At 49.6% G+C, this 20,018-nt stretch overlaps 1 protein-coding gene across 1 annotated transcript in view; it reads right to left on the reverse strand.

Annotated features, from left to right (window-relative positions):
* Positions 1 to 20,018, reverse strand: part of LOC144824644 (ferroportin-like) — a 95,764-nt gene that overhangs the window by 63,130 nt on the left and 12,616 nt on the right. The window contains exons 2-4 of the mRNA XM_078683693.1: positions 2,384 to 2,451; positions 1,460 to 1,619; positions 1,228 to 1,343 (exon numbers count right to left, since the gene is read on the reverse strand). Of these exons, the coding sequence (XP_078539819.1) occupies positions 1,228 to 1,343; positions 1,460 to 1,619; positions 2,384 to 2,451 (344 nt within the window). The remainder of the gene's footprint in view (positions 1 to 1,227; positions 1,344 to 1,459; positions 1,620 to 2,383; positions 2,452 to 20,018) is intronic.

A 20,018-nucleotide genomic window follows, 5' to 3' on the forward strand; every position in this document is an offset into this window, starting at 1 on the left:
CCAATGAAGTCAGAGGCTCCTGGGATTTATAACATCTGGAATCGTTTATCATTTGTGTTCAGGGACTACTATATTACTCGATCCCAGAATGAATGGCTAAGTACTTGCATTTAGTATTTGACTTTCAAGATAGCGAGTCACATCAGTCAAAGCTTACACAAGTAGATGATGAAGATTGGACACTTGAAACACAGATAATACCATAATGGCAGTCAAAATGGATACCGTCTACTTTACTTGAGAAAAGGACAGTACTTAAATATAGATAGGAATAAAAAAAACTGCACATAAAACAGTTGCCAGCAAGGACATCAAGCAGCCTTTCCGGCTGGAGATATGAGCCAAAACATTACTTAAGCACTCTGAACTGGTCCGATGCGTGCAAACTCGGAAACGTGCATTGTTTACCTGCACAATTTTCATAAGGTTTTAACTGATTTGCACTACATTTTACCTGGTGTAAACTGTGCTGGCAAAAAGCAGCAGGATGGACTATTAGACCACTATTCTAAAGTGATGGAAGGACCTGACCTCGCAGTCAGCCAGAACTGTCCCTGTTGGACCAGGGCCAGGACTGATTTGCACATGGTTGGGTCCAAACTTGAGATTATATGGTGTGCAAGATAACAATGGACTGGGACACAGCCCCAAGTAATTACCAGTGGCTGACATTGGTTGTAGCATTGTATCCATCACTTTTTTGTCTACTTCAGTGTGACGCCTCAAGTGGGATGGGTATGCCCAGATATGCGTCCTGTGCTCATTCCCACTGGAACCAAGCTATGCCTGGCTGATGTACCTTACTCAGGCTGAAACTGGTCCTGGATTGCTTGTGTTCCGGTTCGGGAAGAAGCTGGTCTAGAAGTTCAGGCTGGGCTGCGTTCACTGGAGAAGGGTCAAGACTTATTTGCATATGGCTGGGTCTAAACTAAGATGGCACTGCATGCAAAATAACTATTGATTTTGATGCGTCCCAAGAAATTATCAGTGGCTGAGATTAATCTAAGCATCCCATCCATTACTTTTTTGTATACTTCAGTGTTCAGCTTGAAGGTGCCATTTTATGCCTCACTAAATTAGATTTAATCACAAAAGACCTTTTGTGGATTTGTCCCATAAGGGGACAAATAGTGCTACAGGTTAAAGTTCCATTAATTTAAACCAAAAAATACACAAAATTATTGCAATTGATAAGTAAACAAAAGTAAGTCGAAATTTCATACTTACAAGAGGCCATCCTTGATACAGGGATATCAGTTCCGTCTTATAAAGGAAGATGACGATCAGCGTGGCAGCACAAAAGGCAACTGAGGCGTTCTGAACAATCAAAGACGTCTGTGCCACTGTTTGTGAGTCAAAAGGCAAGTGGATCAGTCAACATTTTGAATAAAAAGCTCCCTTGCAGCCTCATCCCCCATATAAAGTATCAAGAGTGAATAATCATATGTTGGATTAGTACCTTTCAGTCTTGCATTCTTGTCCACCCAGTCTCCAATAAGGGCCCCGAAAACAAGCACAGTCCCTGCAACCACAAGCCCGTAGACAGCTGTTAATAGTAGGCTATGTCCATAGAGTTCCACCAGAAAGACTGAGACTGCAAAGTGCCACATTCGATCTCCCTTAAATGACAAGATTGGTGATAATTGATTATTGAAGCGTCTCGTCAAGAGATGCAGCACATTGGGTTATTAAAAATCGGTACACTAAAAGTGACTTGCATAAACCAAAAAATGGGGGGGGGGGGGTGGGATGGAGAGTGAGGCGCTGGTGGTATAGGCAGACAAAGAAATGTATAAAGCGGGTATTCTGATGGGTACACATTGCAAGCCACATGTGCTCCTGGTAGAAAACAGGGCAAGACAGATAGCATGCAGAAACTACCCATGTGGGACTGTACTAAACAGCACAGATGTTCGCCCCGCTGAGTAAGGCACAGTGTTGTAGCTGCCTCCCGATTAAGGTGGTTCTTTAGTGCCCTCGTAAATATTTGCAGAGAAGTCAATGCCCTTAGTTCAAGTGGGAGACTGTTCCACTGCAGGGGTGCTGGGTGGGAAACGATCTGTCTCACCAAGACTCTTTGTGGGGGTAATTTGTGCAGAGAATGAGAGCACATGGGTAGGTGGGAGCATAAAGCTAGAGGGGCTGGACAATTTGGATGTTCTATGTCATCTGCCAATTTAATAATGAACCAGAGAAGTACTTCCATCATTGTGTTTTATAGGTACATTCAATAATGCAAATTCTGCTATTGACCATACATGCCTGTTGTACAGTGCTTTAAGATATATAAGAAGTGGGCATATCTCAGTGTTGGTCAGTATTGCTCAAACATGGTTCAAACACCTGTGAATGATTGCAGCAGGCAGACAAATATTTCACTCACCCAAGTAGACAGAGCATGTCCCAGGTAAAGCAAGAACTTTGCAGATCCAAAGGGATTGGCAAACGATACTGCAATGGAAAGAAAGATCAAGAAAGATGGTTACATTGGCCACGCCTTTTATTTGGATGTTCATATTTTAAAGGGGACACAACCTCAGTATGCGCTCATGGCAACAAATCATTTGTAGACAATATAGTACCATACATTTACTGTGTATGATATCTTGAACACGCTCACGTTGTAGTAACCAGACAGCCGACGCCTGTGAATCCCCTGCTGGAAAGAAAGCACAGTAAATGTTTACCAACACTGCACCTGGAAGCAGATTTGCAATACTAGCTCTTGCACTTCTGTGTTATTCTATCTGGGGCAAACAGTGTGCGTATGTGGAATTATGCTGTGGGCAGCAAATTCTAGACTACTTTGAAATCACAAAAGTTGATAGCGAACAACTAGAAAACGAGTGACTGCCCAGGGCTAGCGCAGTGATATCACAGGTTGTAGCTTATCTGCCCATGGAGTGGCAAGTAAGCAATATACACATAACTCACATGCTATTTTAGGCCAAATAGAGACCGTTGATGTTATACCGGGAGACGGTGGGGGGGATGAAGGGGGTTAGCATGTACCTTCCTCCCCCCCAAGGTGGAAGGTGCTGGCTCTCTTTCAGTGATGTTGTGGTAGTGGGCCAGCAGAGCACCAATAAGTTGAAGAGAGGGTAATGTGGGCATCTGGAACTCAGCCAATGTATCCGAAACAATGTGATGTGAGTGTACTGTAGGAGCTTGCTATGACCTCCCACAGATGGGGACAACAGGAGGTAGGCGAGACATGCGTTTAAAAGGCATTGCAATATGAGGCGCCGTGCTTAGAGCCCCAGTACTGTCGCACTATTATGCTTCTCTGTACTCTTTTCTAGCAGGTTTTCTGTGCTTTACAATTGTGATCCTCATTGGAATGTTCATATTTCCCTGACATTCCAATAAAATGTTTTGAGAGAAAAAGTCAAAAAATTCAATTCCTGCTGGTCTTAGTTTGCACCTGGAAACTATAAACAGCAGCAGGACAGTAGTATTGCAAAGATGTCAAGGAGTCCAAGATAGATTATGTAAGAGGTTTTTTTGAGCAGCAGGTATAACAAGGGCGTATTACTTTTGGGTGTTATCAGTGTATCATGACAGTATCTCATGTTTATTTCTTCCAAAACTGAATGGCTATCTGATATGATGATTATATTCTTTATGAACCATATATGAGGACAATTCATTGTCCCATATACAGATGACGCCTTTGGGCATCCATAACTGTTGTTAGTTCAACAACTAAACTAGCAACCAGGATCTTCTTATTTAGTCTTTTTGAGTGGAGGGCGCCCTTGGTATCTCATAATCCCTCTACAGCTCCTATTGTGTGTGAGTGTGCTGATTTGGTGGCTGATCGGGGAGTTGGCAAAATGTAGGTTAAGGAAGGGTGTATGCCAAGCGGATCTTCTTTAGTCCTTAAAGGAGCCAGGAGCAGATTCCATAGGGGTTTCCTTTTACTTTGACAGATGCACTTCTGGACATCAACAGCTGGCTTTTAATGGCTGGCAATACAAGTCTGATGTGTATTGGTGCATAAGAAAGTGCATAACATTAGCTTCCTGTAAAAGTCTGATAACTTAAAGTACATTCCAGAACTCATTTAGTCTGAACTGAAGAGAATTTGTAATGTGATACAAACATTTCGTGTGAAATTGTGTTAGATATTGGCCCACCAACTCAGCTGCCGGAGTGGATTATTTATTGGAGTGGCTGTGCACATGTGCAGAGGGAAAATGTATTTAGTCACACTAGACTTAACTAGTGGGCTGCCCTATTGCCCCATACAGTAGGCTGTAGTAGGCCGGAGATAAAAGTGAAAAACACAGTAACAGACCAATGGACGAAGCGGGCTGTCCGAAAGCCCCTATAAGTATATTATACATAAAAGTTTAGGAAAATTAAACTGTCTTGGCTAACACCAGGCCCAACACAGCCAACTGCCGTGTACAGAACAAAAAAGGCTGCTTTCTGTATACAATGTATCTATGACATAACCTAATTTTTGATGCTTCAGAGTACTTTTGAGATGTACAACTGTGCCTCATGCACAACGATGCAAGCATTCCATAGGCGGCAGAGGTATACACCAAATAGCCAATAACATGAGGCGAGCAAAAAAAACAGTGCTTGGCTTAGCCAACTCTCAATTTATGTTATTTTAAAGAATTTGTACTAATAGGTCATGAAGATTGCTGCACTGTCGGACCAGATCTAAAAATATGAGGGATGTTATGTTATGTTATGTTAGATTTATTTCTATAGTGCTCGACTCACCCTGGGGCATCTCGGCGCTGCCTAGAAATAGTAACCTGAGGATTGGAAAGACCAAAGCGAATCAAAGGCAATAATTAGAACAAAAAGTCTTTTAATTGTTTCCTAAAGATACAATAACTGGACATTTTGTGCAGGGCCATAGGGAGCCTATTCCAGTATCTTGGAGCTAGATATGAGAGTGCTCTGCCCCCTGTGTGAGTCAGGCGAATTCGGGGAACCTAAAGAAGGCCTAATGTGCTAGATCTGAGGTTTCGGCAGGGTAAGAATTTTAAGAGTTTCTTTTGCAAATAGAGGGGACCTCTGCCTTTCAGAGCATTATAAGTTAAGCAGCAGATTTTTAAAAAAGTATTGTTTTTTTACTGGTAACCAGTGCAGTTCCCTGAGCAAAGGAGTCGAGGGGGAGCCTGCAGGACGATTTAGAATCATTCTAGCTGCAGTGTTCTGTATTACTTGTAATTTAGCAAGCAAGGTCTCTCCCACTTCGGCCAGCAGAGCATTTCCATAGTCCAAACCACTGATTACCATTGCCCGAACTGGAGTTCTACGATGGGTAGTAGGCATGTAGGAAAGGATTCTTCGAAGCAAAAGTAGACTGTAGTAGCAGGAGCTGGTAGTGGCAGCAATATGGTCTTTCATGGTCAGCGCCAGGTCCAGCTTTAGACCTAGGTTTTTAACAGATTGTTTGGGAACAGGGGCTGTTCCCAATTGAGAGGGCCGCCAGTCGTCCGACCAGATATCTGAGACTTTCCCCATTAGCATGACCACCGTTTTACCCGGGTTCAGTTGAAGACAATTTTCTGTCATCCAGCTAGAGATTGCGAGCATGCCAAAGGCGAACCAAGTTTTCTCTGTATCTGGATTTGAACCGATAGTAAACATGAGCTGCGTATCATCAGCATATGAGATGAGGCGTGGCTTGGGCGGCCAGCATGGCGGACACAGCTTAACTGAGCTCCGTTCCCGCCGGCCGATTATCCGCCGAAAGATCCTGCTCTCCCTACCCCACAGTTACCCCGAAGGTAGAATCCTGTACCGGAGATTTGCGGGCCTCCGCCGGTGACTTCTCAGCGGATTTGGTGTCCCGGGGGCCGAGAGACGGCGAGTTCTGGAGGAGAGGCCTGTGTGGGCTGCAGCAGCCGGGGCCCTCGAGTTTGGCGACCCCGGCCGGAGGAGTGCGGCGGCCCCCGGGGCGCGGATGTGGAGCGGCGGGTCCGCAGCAGCGAGGGAGGACCGTGCTGGACCCTAGGCTGTTCGAGGTTCCTGGGGCCCCCGCCGGCAGGAGTGACCGTGGTCAGCTGGTTCGGCGCCACCACTTAACGGCCAGGAGGTGAGGCGTGACTGGGCTCTGGAGAGGAGGCGATCCCGTTGGCGCAGGTCAGCCCCCCCGCCTGGATCCTACAGTGGGGTCGTTCTTTTATGAAGCGGGAGGATTGCTAGGGGGCCCCTGACGCTGTACCATTGTGTGGCCCTCTGGGGGACGGCAGTGGGCAGTGCGGCCTGTGCCCTTGGACGGAGCCGGGGCCCTCGATTTTCGCGAGGCCTGGCGTTGGACACGAGTAGGCTTTGGGGGCTTTGCCTGGACGACCGTTTGCAGGGGGCAGTCGCTGGACCAGTGCGGCCCCTGCTGCATCCTCCCGGGGCCTCCCCAGAGTCAAAGCGGAGCCCGGGGGGCCAACGGACCCTGGTCGTAGGTGCACGGACGGAGTTGGCTCACCCGACCCGCACAGTGAGGTGGGGGCTGGTGCCTGGAGCGCCCCTTCAGAGATCGGCCCGGCCCTGCCACTGGAGGTGAACTGATTCGAGTGGTGTGGACCCAGCGACGTCCATGGTAAGGAGGTGTGCAGTGCCCCCAGGACGGCGTGGTGAGGGGTGGACTGGTGGTCGGTGTCCAGCGACAGGGCCTGGGGCGGGATGCACAGCGGCTAGATCGGGCCGCGGCGTAGATAGGCGCAGGAGTGGACGGGCCCCGGGGCCCCCATTTGGATCCACTTCAGACAGCCTCCTGGCGTGTGAGGGGACGGTGGTCACTGGAGTCCAGCGGCGGAGAAATCGGCCTGCTCTATTTGTGGTTTACGGATTCGCAGGGGGTCCACGCAGGCGGTAGAAAGTGTGAGAGTGGCCCTGGGGTTGGAGTGACCGGGCTCGACGTGCCCTGGGCTGTGGACATAGCGGAGGGTCTCCTGGCCTGACTGATCGGTGGCCGGATCGGGCCGCGGTGGGCACTGGGGAGGACGACTAGCTATGATCTGGTGGGGTCAGCCGGCGGGCCGCTGAGCGGGGCCATTTTGGTGACCATGACACGTGGAGCAGGTGGTGGAGGGGCCCCTAAACATGGCCCAATAGACAAATTCACGGGGCCCAGTGGAGGCGCGGGGGCTTCCGGTGGACCTCAGAATGCGTGCCCGGATAATGCGGGTCTTATGGCCGCCATCACGCAATCCCGAGACATTCTGGATGCAAAAATAGGGGCGGTGGGATCGGATGTCACTCTGCTGCGCCAAGATATGCGGAATGCGGTCTCCCGCATCACCGAGACCGAGACACGCATCTCGGGAGTGGAAGACGACGTGATCATTCTCAAGCGCAAGGTGGCCAGCATGGAATCTGTTCAGAAGGGCCTGGCGCTTCGAGTGGAGGATGCTGAGGGGCGCGCTAGGCGTAATAACCTCCGTTATGTTGGCCTACCAGAGGGTTGTGAGAAGGGCGACATGGAGGGATTCCTGGAGCGGTGGCTCGAGAGTTGGCTTCCACCTGACATGTTATCCCGTTGCTTCGTCATTGAGCGGGCGCACAGGGCTCTCGTGCAGAGGCCGCCAGAGGGGGCACGGCCGCGGCCGTCGATTGCTAAACTCCTCAATTACCATGACAGGGACATGATCCTCAAGCAGGCTAGGGTGAAAGAATCCTTGCTCTATGATAACCATCGTGTCCTGATCTTTCCAGACTACACCTGCTTGGTGCAGCAACAACGACAATCATTTACGGCGGCCAAGGCCCGGCTGCGTGATCTGAAAATCCAGTACGCTCTTCTGTATCCGGCCCGGCTGAGGGTCGTGTATCAATCTCGCACACTCTTTTTTGACTTACCGGAGGAGGTATTCAATTGGACTGATGAAACTGTGTCGCTGAGGGTGCATACGCCTCCGGGGTTGAACTCAGACTCCTCTCATGGTGGACCACAGGCACGGCCCCTCCGGGACGCACGGCGCAAAGACAATTGGAGGTCCAGGTCACGGCAGCGGTCTGTGTCGGGGGCGGCCTTTGAGAGGGAGGCGGGAGTGGCCGGACAACAGTCTAAGGGCACCTGAATACTTAGAATGTCATGAGGTTGATGCTGTTGCTTCTGTGTGGCCTTCGCCTCCACGACCTATGGGTCCTGCATTGGGAGGAGCTGGGGTCCCGGTGAATTTGAGGGGGTGGCGTGTTGGAGGCGCCGGAGTGTTTCTGTGAGTGCCTTGTGGGTGACTGGGGCAGAAGAGGGATATCTATGGTCGGGGGGGAACCCCTAGTTGTGGGTTGGTAGTTGAAAGTTATTGGGGGGATGGGTAGTTCTATGGGGATCTATTGGGGTGGAGGGTCACCAACCTCACGTTGGGGGGAGACTCTGCTACACCGCGACAGGTGCTACATTGTTTTTTGAGGTATGGGGTGGGGGTGGGGGTAGGGGTCACGGGGGAATGTTTGATGCTCAAACGGGGGGGGATGCACGGTCCGAGTGATGTCGCAGTGGGGGCTGAGTGTGTGCACACATGGCGCATAAGGTGGCTCTTTGGTATGGAAGGTCTTTGATGTCGGGCCCAGATGATGGGGCCGATGGGCCCAGGGGCACACTTCGTGTCCTCAGTTGGAATGTGAAGGGAGTATTGGACAAGATTAAGAGGGGGCGGTCTTGAAGCAGGCCAAGCGAGTGGGGGCGGATGTGGTAATGCTGCAAGAGACGCACCTTTTAGGTAACAAGACCCTGTGCCTCCAAAGGTATGGGTATACTCAGGTCTTTCATGCTGGCTTTGCTAGGGGCTCCAGAGGGGTGGCTATTCTTGTACATCATATGGTTCCATACGTCCATACCACACAATGGGTGGATACGCAGGGTCGATATATATTTGTCCAGGGCGCCCTGGGAGAGGAGTCTGTGGTGTTTGGTTGCGTCTATGCCCCGCCCCCGCTACAGTGGTCTCTCGTGGAAAAGATAGTTGCAGTGTGGGCGGATATCCCGGATGTGCTAGCAGTAGTGGGCGGGGACTGGAACGATGTTGTGGACGGTTCCCGAGATAGGTACAGGCCTGGGGGGGGGACAGTGGCAGCCGGCGGTACCAGTTGAGTGATATGATCAGGAATCTGGGCTGGGTGGACACCTGGAGGCACATTCATGGTACACGGCGAGAATATACCTTTCTTTCCGCAGTCCATAAATCCTTCTCTAGACTGGATTATTTATTTGTCCCTATGGCAGCTCAGGGCAGAGTTGAGGCCGCGGATATACTGCTGCGTGGGCTGTCAGACCATTCCCCAACGACTGTTACTATTCGTCTGGATCGGCGGTGACATCCATTCCGGTGGCGCCTGTCAGTATGGCATCTGCAGCTTGTAGAATATCAGACGCACATGAGGGAGGCCATCGCCCATTATATGGCCGTAAATGTGGGGACAGTGACAGACGAGGCGACTTCATGGGAGGCTATGAAGCCCACGTTGAGGGGCATTGATATTGCTTGGTGTGCGGCGGCTAAGAAGAGGCGTAGGGAAGACCTAGATCGGGCTGAGACAGAGATCAGGGACCTGGAGCGGCGCAGCGGTCTGGAGGGGGACGACCAGACAGTGGGACAGTTGTTGTATGCTCAACAATCTTACGCCTCATTGTTATTGGATGAGGCACGGCAAATGTGGATGGCGACCCACAGTCAAATTTACCAATGGGGCGACAAGTCAGGGACAATGCTCCATAGACTGTGTAAGGGCCTGAGTCAGGCTCAGACCCTCCCGAGGGTTGTGGATGGCTCTGGATCTCTAATTACAGACCCGGAGGCGCTGGCGGAGAGCTTTGCGACGTACTATGCAGATCTGTATGCTCCACATGAATGCATCTCCGCGGATCTGATTGACAAATTTATAGCGGATCTGCCGCCGCGAGCGGTCTCTGATGAGGCTCGCGATCGCCTCGATCTTCTGCTAACGGAGGATGAGTTGGGGGTTGCTTTGAAGGAGTTGAACACGGGTAAGGCCCCAGGCCCTAGTGGCTTTCCCAGCGAATTTTTTCAAAAATTTCACTTGCAACTTGGGGCCCACTATAGAGCAGTGGTGGAGGAGGCTAGGTAACGGGGCAGCCTGCCCCCAGATTGGAGACATGCTGAGGTGGTGGTGTTCCACAAACCTAGTCGGCCCCCGGAACTTCATACTACGTACCATCCAATTTCTCTTTTAAATGTAGAGGCCAAGGTCTCGGCCAAGGCGTTGGCCAATCGGCTACTGCCGTATATTACTGATCTCATACACCTTGACCAGGCTGGCTTCATACCCCGACGGGCGACACGGCATAACATTAGGCGGGCGCATGTGGCGGTGTCGGCGGTTCGCTCCACTGGGGTGCAGACGGCGCTCTTCCTGGCCGACATGGACAGGGCGTTTGATTCGCTTAGCTGGGTATACTTGTTCTCGCTTCTGCCTCGACTGAATCTGGGGCCCGTTTTCGTGTCATATGTGCGACTGCTTTACACGGATTTGACTGCCTCCGTTCGTGTGGCGGGGGTGTCGTCCTCGAGTTTTGCCATAGGGAGGTGAACCAGGCAGGGCTGCCCCCTCTCGCCCTACCTATTCGCCTTGGCCATGGAGCCGCTGGCTGCGTGGGTCCGTGTGGATGCGCAGATGCAGGGGTTTGAGTGGGAGCGCAGTCTGTCCGACAGAATCGCGTTATATGCTCACGATGTCCTGTTTTTCTTAATGGACCTTAATAGGTCGGGGCCCCGCCTTATGCGTATTTTTGGAGAGACGTCGGGTCTCTATATCAATCTGGGCAAATCTACCCTTTGGTTGCTGGGGGATGGCCCGGCACTCGGAGACTGGGCGTCGGCCCTTCAGACAGCAGTGGGAGGCATTAAATATTTTGGGGTATTCCTGTCCGAGATCTCTGCTGTATCCTGGGAGCGTAATGTGGTTCCAGTGTGGGAGCGGACCCGGGCGGATATTAAAGTGTCTCACCCTCTTGGTTTCGGCAAGTGGACTCGATTCTGGGACAATTTCTATGGGTGGGCGGTGCGGTCCGGGTGGCGCTACGCACGTGCTTTCGGTCGACGTACGGTGGGGGGTTGGCGACCTCCGATGTTCGCTCATATTACCAAGCCTCACATCTCCTTGTATTAAATGAATGGTGGTACGGGGACAGGGGAGATCCGGCCTATGCACTGGAGAGGTTTCTTATGAAGCCACACACACTCCACACGTTGCTGTATGAGACGCAGAGGCACAGAGCACTGCCGTCAGTGACGCAGGTAGTATTTGATGTTTGGAGGCAAGCCCTGCGGCGAATGGGGTGGTGGCAGACGCTGACTGAGGAAACCCCTCTCTGGCGGAATGGCCGTTTCCCTGACCTAGCGGCCCTTCGGGGCTTTGCAGGGTGGGATAATATCTGCATTTCCAAACTAGGAGATGTCATGGCGGGGACGTTGCTTAAGTCGTTCCAGGACTTGAGTGCAGAATATCATATGCCCCGTACCCAGTTCTTCCGTTATTTACAATTCCTGCATTATATTGCCCTATATTTGGAGGGATTAACGTCACTTCCGGAATTTAGTCCACTGGAGGCTCGGGTCTTTCTGAGAGACATCGAGACAAAGAAAATATCACGCATCTATCAATCCCTGATCATACATTGCTCTTCCGACTTGCAGAAATTGAAGGGGACCTGAGAGGATGATGTAGGGACATTGGAAGAGGAGGACTGGAATGAGGCTCTGGCAAGCCCTAGAGGCGCGGCCATTTCTGTCCGCCATAGGCTGATCCAATTCAAATACCTGCATAGGGTATATTACACTAGGCGGAGGCTATGGCAGGCGGGCCTTATTGCATCCCCAAACTGTACTAGGTGTGGATGTGAAGAGGGCACCTTCTTTCATACGGTGTGGAGTTGTAGCCATCTGGACAGGTTCTGGAATGGAGTATGGAATGACTTGGATGAAGTCCTTGGATGGGTGTTCCCCCGCACGCCTCGCCTGGGCCTATTGCATGTGTTGGATGGAGTGGGGGGAAACCGCTACAAGAGGCATTTACTGTTATTGGGATTTACAGTTGCCAAACGAGATATAGCCAGGTGTGGAAGGACCCGAGGGCTCCGACATTGGTAGCGTGGAAGAGGGGGTTAGATTTTTGTATGGGGATGGAGGAGTGACCGTCCTGGCTTGCTCTGAAGCGGTCGCTCCTCACGCTCCCTGATCATCCTGACTTCGTAGCGCTATACTCCTCATTGCTGCCGGTATCGTAGCGCTTACTGCTCTCCGCTCATTGCTGCTAATTATTAATTGAGCACTGCTCACATTGCCTGTAACACTATTTGTGCTTGGTATCATAGCGCCATACTGCTTACTGCTCACTGCTGTTAATTAGTAATTGTTGCACTGCTCGCATTACCTGCAAAATTATTTGTGCCTGATTGTGCCGGTACCACTGCCCAGATCATAGCGTTATTACGGTTGTGCCCCAATCTCGTCCTGTTTCGCTTTTTGTTTGTGCTGCCATTTTGTTGTTGATGTCTCTCCACCCCGCTCCCGCCTCCCAGCTGCTCCTCCCTCGCTCCGCCCCCTCCACTATCTACATATGTCAGAGCAACAGACGCGCAGCGTTCACGCGCAGCAGCCGCACCCCAAAGGCGCGCCAAAGGTAAGCCCATCTACGCCCGTCCGCGCCTGGACCGCGCCCAGCGCCAGACCCCCTGGTCCCCGCAAAATCCACTCCACCCGCATAACGTATGACACCGCTACTCTCTCAGCACTTAACCCTGGCCAACTCACAAACTCACAAACTGCTACGAAGCCGCCCCAGGACACACCCATGAACCCTTCACCTGCCACTGCTGCAAGTTCGACTGCATCAGGACCCACACCAAATCCACAAACTCCAAACAGAGCTCCGACACTAACCACCTTAAGTGCATCCTGCTCAACACCCGCTCGGTCCACAGACACGCCATTGAACTTTGGAACCTACCTGACACCACATCGCCGGACGTCGCCTTTCTTACAGAAACCTGGATGAACGCCTCATCAACACCCGACATCGCCATAGCCATCCCGGATGGCTACAAGATCATCCGAAAGGACCGCATCAACCAAATAGGAGGAGGCATGGCCATCGTCCATAAGAACACCATCCACATCACAACCAGTTCCGACGACACCCTCAAAGCAGCCGAACACCTTCACTTCCAGATCCACACCGACCCCAAGACCACACTCAGAGGCACCCTCATCTACAGGCCACCAGGACCCCGCACACAATTCAGCGAAGACATCACTGACTTCATTAGCCCACACGCCCTCCCCTCCGAGGACTACATTCTACTGGGAGACCTCAACTTCCACCTGGAAAAGAACAACGACGGCAACACCACCACCCTTCTGGACAACCTCGCCAATCTCGGACTCAAACAACTTGTTGACACCCCCACCCACTATGCCGGCCACACGCTCGACCCAATCTTCACCTCCAGCAAGCACATCTCCTTTAACCACACCACAGCTCTCCATTGGACGGACCACAGTTGCGTTCACTTCAACTACAAAAAGACTACGACCCACAATCACCCACAACCAATTCCCCGGAGAAACTGGAACAAAATTACAACCGACCAGCTCTTCACATTGCTTCACCAAAACCCTCCTGCTAAATCATCTGACCCAAACCAAGCAGCCACCAACCTCACACAATGGATCACCCACAGCGCTGACAAATTAGCACTCTTGAAAAACCTTCAAATCAAGCAAGGCAGAAAAAAAGCCCCCTGGTTTAATGATGACCGTAAGAAATCCAAGAAGATCTGTCGCACCCTCGAGAAAGCCTGGCGAAAAAACCCAACCACTGACAACCTGGCCACCTTCAAGAACGCCACCCGAAAACACCACCAACTGATCCGATCCACCAAGAAATCAGCCTTCAAGGATCGACTCGACAACAATGCCCACAACAGCAAGGAACTATTGAACATCGTCAAAGAGTTTACCAACCCCACCGCCGGCACCAATGACATCACTCCCTCCCAAGACCTCTGCGACTCTCTAGCCTCGTTCTTCCACAACAAAATCGCTGACATACATAACAGCTTTGGAGACCAGTCCACCCCACCCACCTCCGAACTAAAACCCCCTCCAACAACCTTTGCGCCTGGAACCCTATCACCACTGAAGACACCATCCGCCTGATGAACACCATCCACTCAGGATCACCAACCGACCCATGTCCCCACCACATTTTCAACAAAGCAGACTCCATTATCGCACCCCATCTCCGAGACGTCATCAACTGCTCCCTCAACTCCGCTACCTTCCCGGAAAGCTGGAAACATGCCGAACTCAGCGCACTCTTGAAGAAACCCACAGCAGACCCCACTGAACTTAAGAACTACCGCCCCATTTCGCTCCTCCCATTCCCTGCCAAAGTCATTGAGAAAGCCGTCAACAGTCAACTCGCCGCCTTCCTCGAATCCAACAAATCCCTCGACCCTTCACAGTCCGGCTTCCGAGCCAAACACAGCACCGAGACCGCCCTCATCGCAGCCACAGACGACATTTGCACTCTACTGGACAACGGAGAAACAGCTGCCCTCATCCTACTTGACCTCTCCGCAGCCTTTGACACAGTCTGTCATAACACCCTTATACAACGCCTCAACAACGTCGGAATACAAGGAAAAGCACTGGACTGGATCATCTCGTTCCTCGCCGGAAGAACCCAGAGAGTCCGTCTCCCCCCTTTTAAATCAGAGGCCACCGAAGTCATCTGCGGCATACCACAAGGATCTTCACTCAGTCCCACCCTCTTCAACGTATACATGAGTCCCCTCGCATCCATCGCGCGCCAACACAACCTCAACATTATCTCCTACGCAGACGACACCCAGCTGATCCTCTCCCTCACCAAAGACCCAAACACCGCCAAAACCAACCTACACGAAGGGATGAAAGAACTAGCCGAGTGGATGAAGAACAGCCGTTTAAAACTGAACTCGGACAAAACGGAAGTCCTCATCTTAGGATCATCCCCCTCCGCCTGGGACGACTCATGGTGGCCACCGGCACTAGGAACCACACCCATACCAACGGACCACGCACGTAACCTGGTCTTCATCCTGGACTCCTCCCTCTCGATGACCAAACAAGTCAACGCCGTCTCATCATCATGCTTCAACATCCTACGTATGCTCAAAAAAATCTTCCGTTGGATCCCCACCGAAACAAGAAAGACGGTCACCCATGCACTGGTCACAAGCCGACTGGACTACGGAAACACCCTTTACGCCGGAACCACAGCCAAACTACAGAAAAAACTACAACGCATCCAAAACGCCTCAGCCAGACTCATCCTAGACATCCCCCGCCAAGCTCACATTTCAGGTCACCTGAAAGACCTCCACTGGCTCCCCGTCAACAAGAGAATACCGTTCCGTCTCCTCACCCACGCACACAAAGCCCTCTACGACCTAGGACCAGAATACCTCAACATGCGCCTGTCCTTTAACACCCCCACCCGCCAACTACGATCGTCCAATCATGCCCTCGCCGCAATTCCACGCATCCAAAAATCCACCATGGGGGGAAGATCCTTCTCCTACTTAGCGGCCAAGACCTGGAATTCTCTCCCCACCCACCTCCGCATTACACAGAACCACCTCTCCTTCAGAAAACAACTAAAAACTTGGTTATTCGACAAGTAAAGTTCCCCCCCTCCCTCAAGCGCCTTGAGACCCTCTGGGTGAGTAGTGCGCTATACAAATTTAAACTTGACTTGACTTGGAGAAGCCCATCTTTCTTGCCCGGGGCTGTCCTCGGAAACACTATAAGATCTGGAAACGTTGGGCTGATTTCAGGGGCATTTGGCTCAAGCTCCGCCAGAACAGGACCCGATATTGGATGACTAAGCGTGCTGTGCCGATAGATGTGTGTATACAAATTGCTGACATTGGCTGATACCGTGCGGGGGGGAGGGGTCCGGGAGGGCTGGGGGTTGGGGGATGTTCGGGGAGGGGGGCCGGAGGGAGGGGGGTTAATAGTATTCATTTTTACAGTTTTTTGGATGTAAAAGACATGATGGATTGCACTGCGTTATGTGTATCTACTTGATTGGCAGCTGCCTCTGGGGTACAGAGCTCTGCAATTTTTATGTGGTCTATCAATAAAATCTGTTTTCAACATCAGCATATGAGATGATCTCAAATCCTAGCTGTTTGACTTTTTTGCCAGGGGAGCCATGTATATATTAAATAAAGTCGGGCTCAGGCAAGAGCCCTGAGGAACACCCCTAGCAAGACGCATTTTTACTGATGTATAGGGTCCTAACATGATGGGTTTTTTTTCTTTCTGACATGAAATGTTGCAGCCATTTCAAGGCTGTCCCTTGGATACCGCAGGAGAGTAGTCTCTCCGCAAGCTTTGAGTGTGAGATGGTATCAAACTCTGCGGAGAGATCTAGGAGTATCAGTACTACTGCTCCTCCCGCGTCTATTGTCTGCCTAAGGGAGTCAGTCACCGCCAAAATGGCGGTCTCAGTGCTGAAACCCGGCCGGAAGCCAGACTGTGATGGATCCAAAATTTGATTGGATTCCAGATATGAACTTAGCTGTCTGTTTATAATGCTTTCCAGCTGTTTGCCCAGAAGCAGTAGTTGTTGAGGATTAAAGGGGCAGCTGTTGTTTTTTTTAATATTGGGAGAACAAACACATCCTTCCATGTCCTAGGAATGGTGCCTGATTGTATTGAGTAGTTAAAGATGTCTCGGATAGCAGGGGCACAACTCGTGGCTAGGAGGGCCATTGTCTTTGGCGGGTAGAGATCTAGCGGCGAACCAGATTTAGCAGAAGAGAGGCCTTTGAGGACCTCCTCAGTCAAGGTCAGTTCGAAACTATCAAGAGTGCTACTTGCTATCTTTCCTAAATCCTCCAATTTAGTAGGAGGTTCAGAAACAAAGGGGCCTACAGATGAAAAGTTTGCATAGATTTTGGATATCTTTTCTTGGAAGTAAATTGCAAGGGAATTACAAAACTCTTGAGGCTCCATTAGAGATTGTCTACAGACTTTTGGGGATACAAAGTCCCTTACTATACTAAAACGGGCTTTAGGGGAATTGCTGTTGTGTTCTATTTGGTTAATGAGGAACAAACGTCTGGCTGCTTTTAAATTCAAGTGGTATCTAGACAAAGATTGTCTGTAAAGTAGCCTATTATGAGAATCCTTACTAGCTCGCCGGATTCTTTCCAGTCGCCTACATGTAGATTTTTCCATCTTAAGCTCCACCATAAACCAGGGGGTTGAAGGCTGCCGTTGTGAAGTACCATACTTTTTTTTGTGGGATTACGGATTCTAAAGCTGCTCCTAAGGCAGCATTGAAGGCCTCCAACATTTTGGATACTTCCGTATCGTTCTATACTGGTGCCATGGAGAAAGCTTGGTTAAAGGCTTCTAAGGAGAGATTACGCCATGGCCTGCGCAGCTCTTGTTTTTGTCCTGCATATATATCTGAGCTCCTCTGACATGGCTGAAGAATGGAAAACTTGTTCATGGAATGATATGTCCATATAAGGTGATTAGAGGGGCTACAACTCAGCTGGTCTGTGTTGGGAAAAATTAAGTTTAATGAGTGACCAGCCCGGTGAGTTAGGCCTTCAACTCTTTGAATGAGTCCTATTAAATCCAGGGAGGAGAGAAGTTTATTAACCTCAGGTTTAGTAGGATTTTCGCCATGAAAGTTAAAATCCCCCAACAGAAGAAATGTATTTGATGCAAGCACATGTAAGGCTAAAGGTTCCACCAAAAGGTCCGTAAAATTAGCTCTGGGTCCTGGAGGACGATAAATTAGTGCTCCATACTAGCTATCAGTAGGAAATAGAGTGATCTTATAAATTCCCAATTCTAAGCAATCATTACTTTAGGTGAGACCCAGTTGACAGAGAGGTGATTTTTAAAAGCTATGGCTATGCCCCCTCCTCTTTTTCCTTCCCTATCCAGATGAAGGAATTTATAGTTCTCTGGAATAGCCAAGTTTATCAAAGGATGATTTGAGGGATTTAACCAAGTTTCTGTGAAGAAACATAATGTCGGGGAGTGGGAAGTAATCATATCCCAAATTTCAAAAGGATGTTTCGCTAGTGATCTTACATTGCATAATATGCTGTTTAAACCGATGGTATCCGGATCCAAGCCCTTCCTTGGATCAATGTGTCAGCTACTATCAAATCACTTTGAAATCGGCAGTGTTTACAGGCTACTGGGCCCTCCAACATGTTTGGACACCTCTGATTACAACATATATGGGGTTCGGCGCTTGGCTTGTTCAAGAGTTCTGATTGTGAGTAGAGATTCAGCAGGGTATGATATGGAGGCTAGGTGGCAGGTATTTACCTCAAAATGAGCAGAATCTCTGGCCTCTGGTCTCGGCTGGGCATGGCTGGCGCAGACGGGATGGCCTTTGGCGAGCCGCCAGTGCGCCCGCTGTGCGTAGATTTTAGCGCCGTCATTTTATGTGGTCAGGATGTAGCGAACACTAGCGCTATACCCTACAGTACCCCCAAGATGTCTGCCCGCTCCAGCGGTAGGCTCGAGAGCGCGATGTCTCTTCACCCCCAGCGCCTAGTCGGCTGAGAACGATGAGAGAAAATTAATTCTGCCAAAGTTAAAAGTTAATTTCAGAGAATTTAAAATCAAATCAAGCGGCGCAATAATATATTAAAGTATTCTGCTCCCGGCATTCTGCCTCAAGAGTAACTAGAATCTAGTGCAGCGCGTACACGTTAGCGCCGTCATGTTATGTGGTCAGGATGTAGCGAACACTAGCGTGCTACCCTACAGTATCCCCCAAGATGTCTGCCCGCTCCAGCGGTAGACTCGAGAGCGCGGTGTCTCTTCACCCTCAGCGCCTAGTCGGCTGAGAACGGTGACAGAAAATGAATTCTGCCAAAGTTAAAAGTTAATTTCAATGAATTTGAAAGCAAATCAAGCGGCGCAATAATATAATAAAGTATTCTGCTCCCGGCTTTCCGTCTCAGGAGTAACTAGAATCTAGTGGGATTCATGGTGCAGCATTTTTGCTCATTATTTTGTCATCAATGGTTGTTAAATAAGAGTCTAAACCGTTACAGAGTAAATAATTACAGTATATGGAAACACTAGGAGGGAAAGTGTGCATACTGTTTCAATTTGCTGCTAGAAGGGTCACTGTGTGGGTTACTCAAACCTGGCACATACCATTGATACAAAAACTGTTATTTTTCACTGGATGACATTCACCCCAGACGGATTTAATTATAAACCAGTAAATTCCTTTACACTTTACAAACTGGAACAAGAAGAAATACGAATTCGAATTTAAAGTAAATTGCTCTTGAACAGTATCTGCTACTTTATAGATGCCAAATAGCATTTGATGTCTAGGTAGACTGATCTCATAGCTAATACAATTGGTTAATAGATCCAGCTCTCCATTTGTTCAATCTTTTTTGTAAAGACTTTGAACTCTTTGTTAAAATTAATACCAGAAACACAATACAGCCAGAAGAAGACATATGTCATATCTAGATGTAATTAATAATGTGTACTTGGTTCTTTCCTCTCTTGGTGCATGTTTAGATATGTGTTTTAATAATAACCTTTATCCAGTTTTTTTCAAGGGAATTGTGAATGGCAGCCTTGGTTGAGGTTGATGATTATGAGTGTTGACAGAGCCTCTTCTTACATTTTATCGACGCTAAAGTCAATTAACACTAAAGTCACTAAAGTCACAAAAGTTACTAAAGACACTAAAGTCACTAAAGACACTAAAGTCACTAAAGACACTAAAGTCAATTGTACCTTGTACAGAGGAAGCCTTCAAGCATACATACCTCTTAATAGTACAACAACTAAACTGACAACCAGGGTCTGCTGACTACTTTGTTTCAGCTACTGGACTCTGCCAACTGTGAGTCCTGCCCTGCAAAGAGGTATCAATCTTGTCAGTCCGTGGCCTTGAAAGTGGGTTCTACATCTGTTTTCCTGCAGAAATCGACACAATGATGACTTTATGCTGACCAGAACCGACGCAGT

Source organism: Lissotriton helveticus, chromosome 3_1 (genome assembly GCF_964261635.1).
Source record: "Lissotriton helveticus chromosome 3_1, aLisHel1.1, whole genome shotgun sequence".
In the NCBI taxonomy this organism is placed as follows: Eukaryota; Metazoa; Chordata; class Amphibia; order Caudata; family Salamandridae; genus Lissotriton; species Lissotriton helveticus.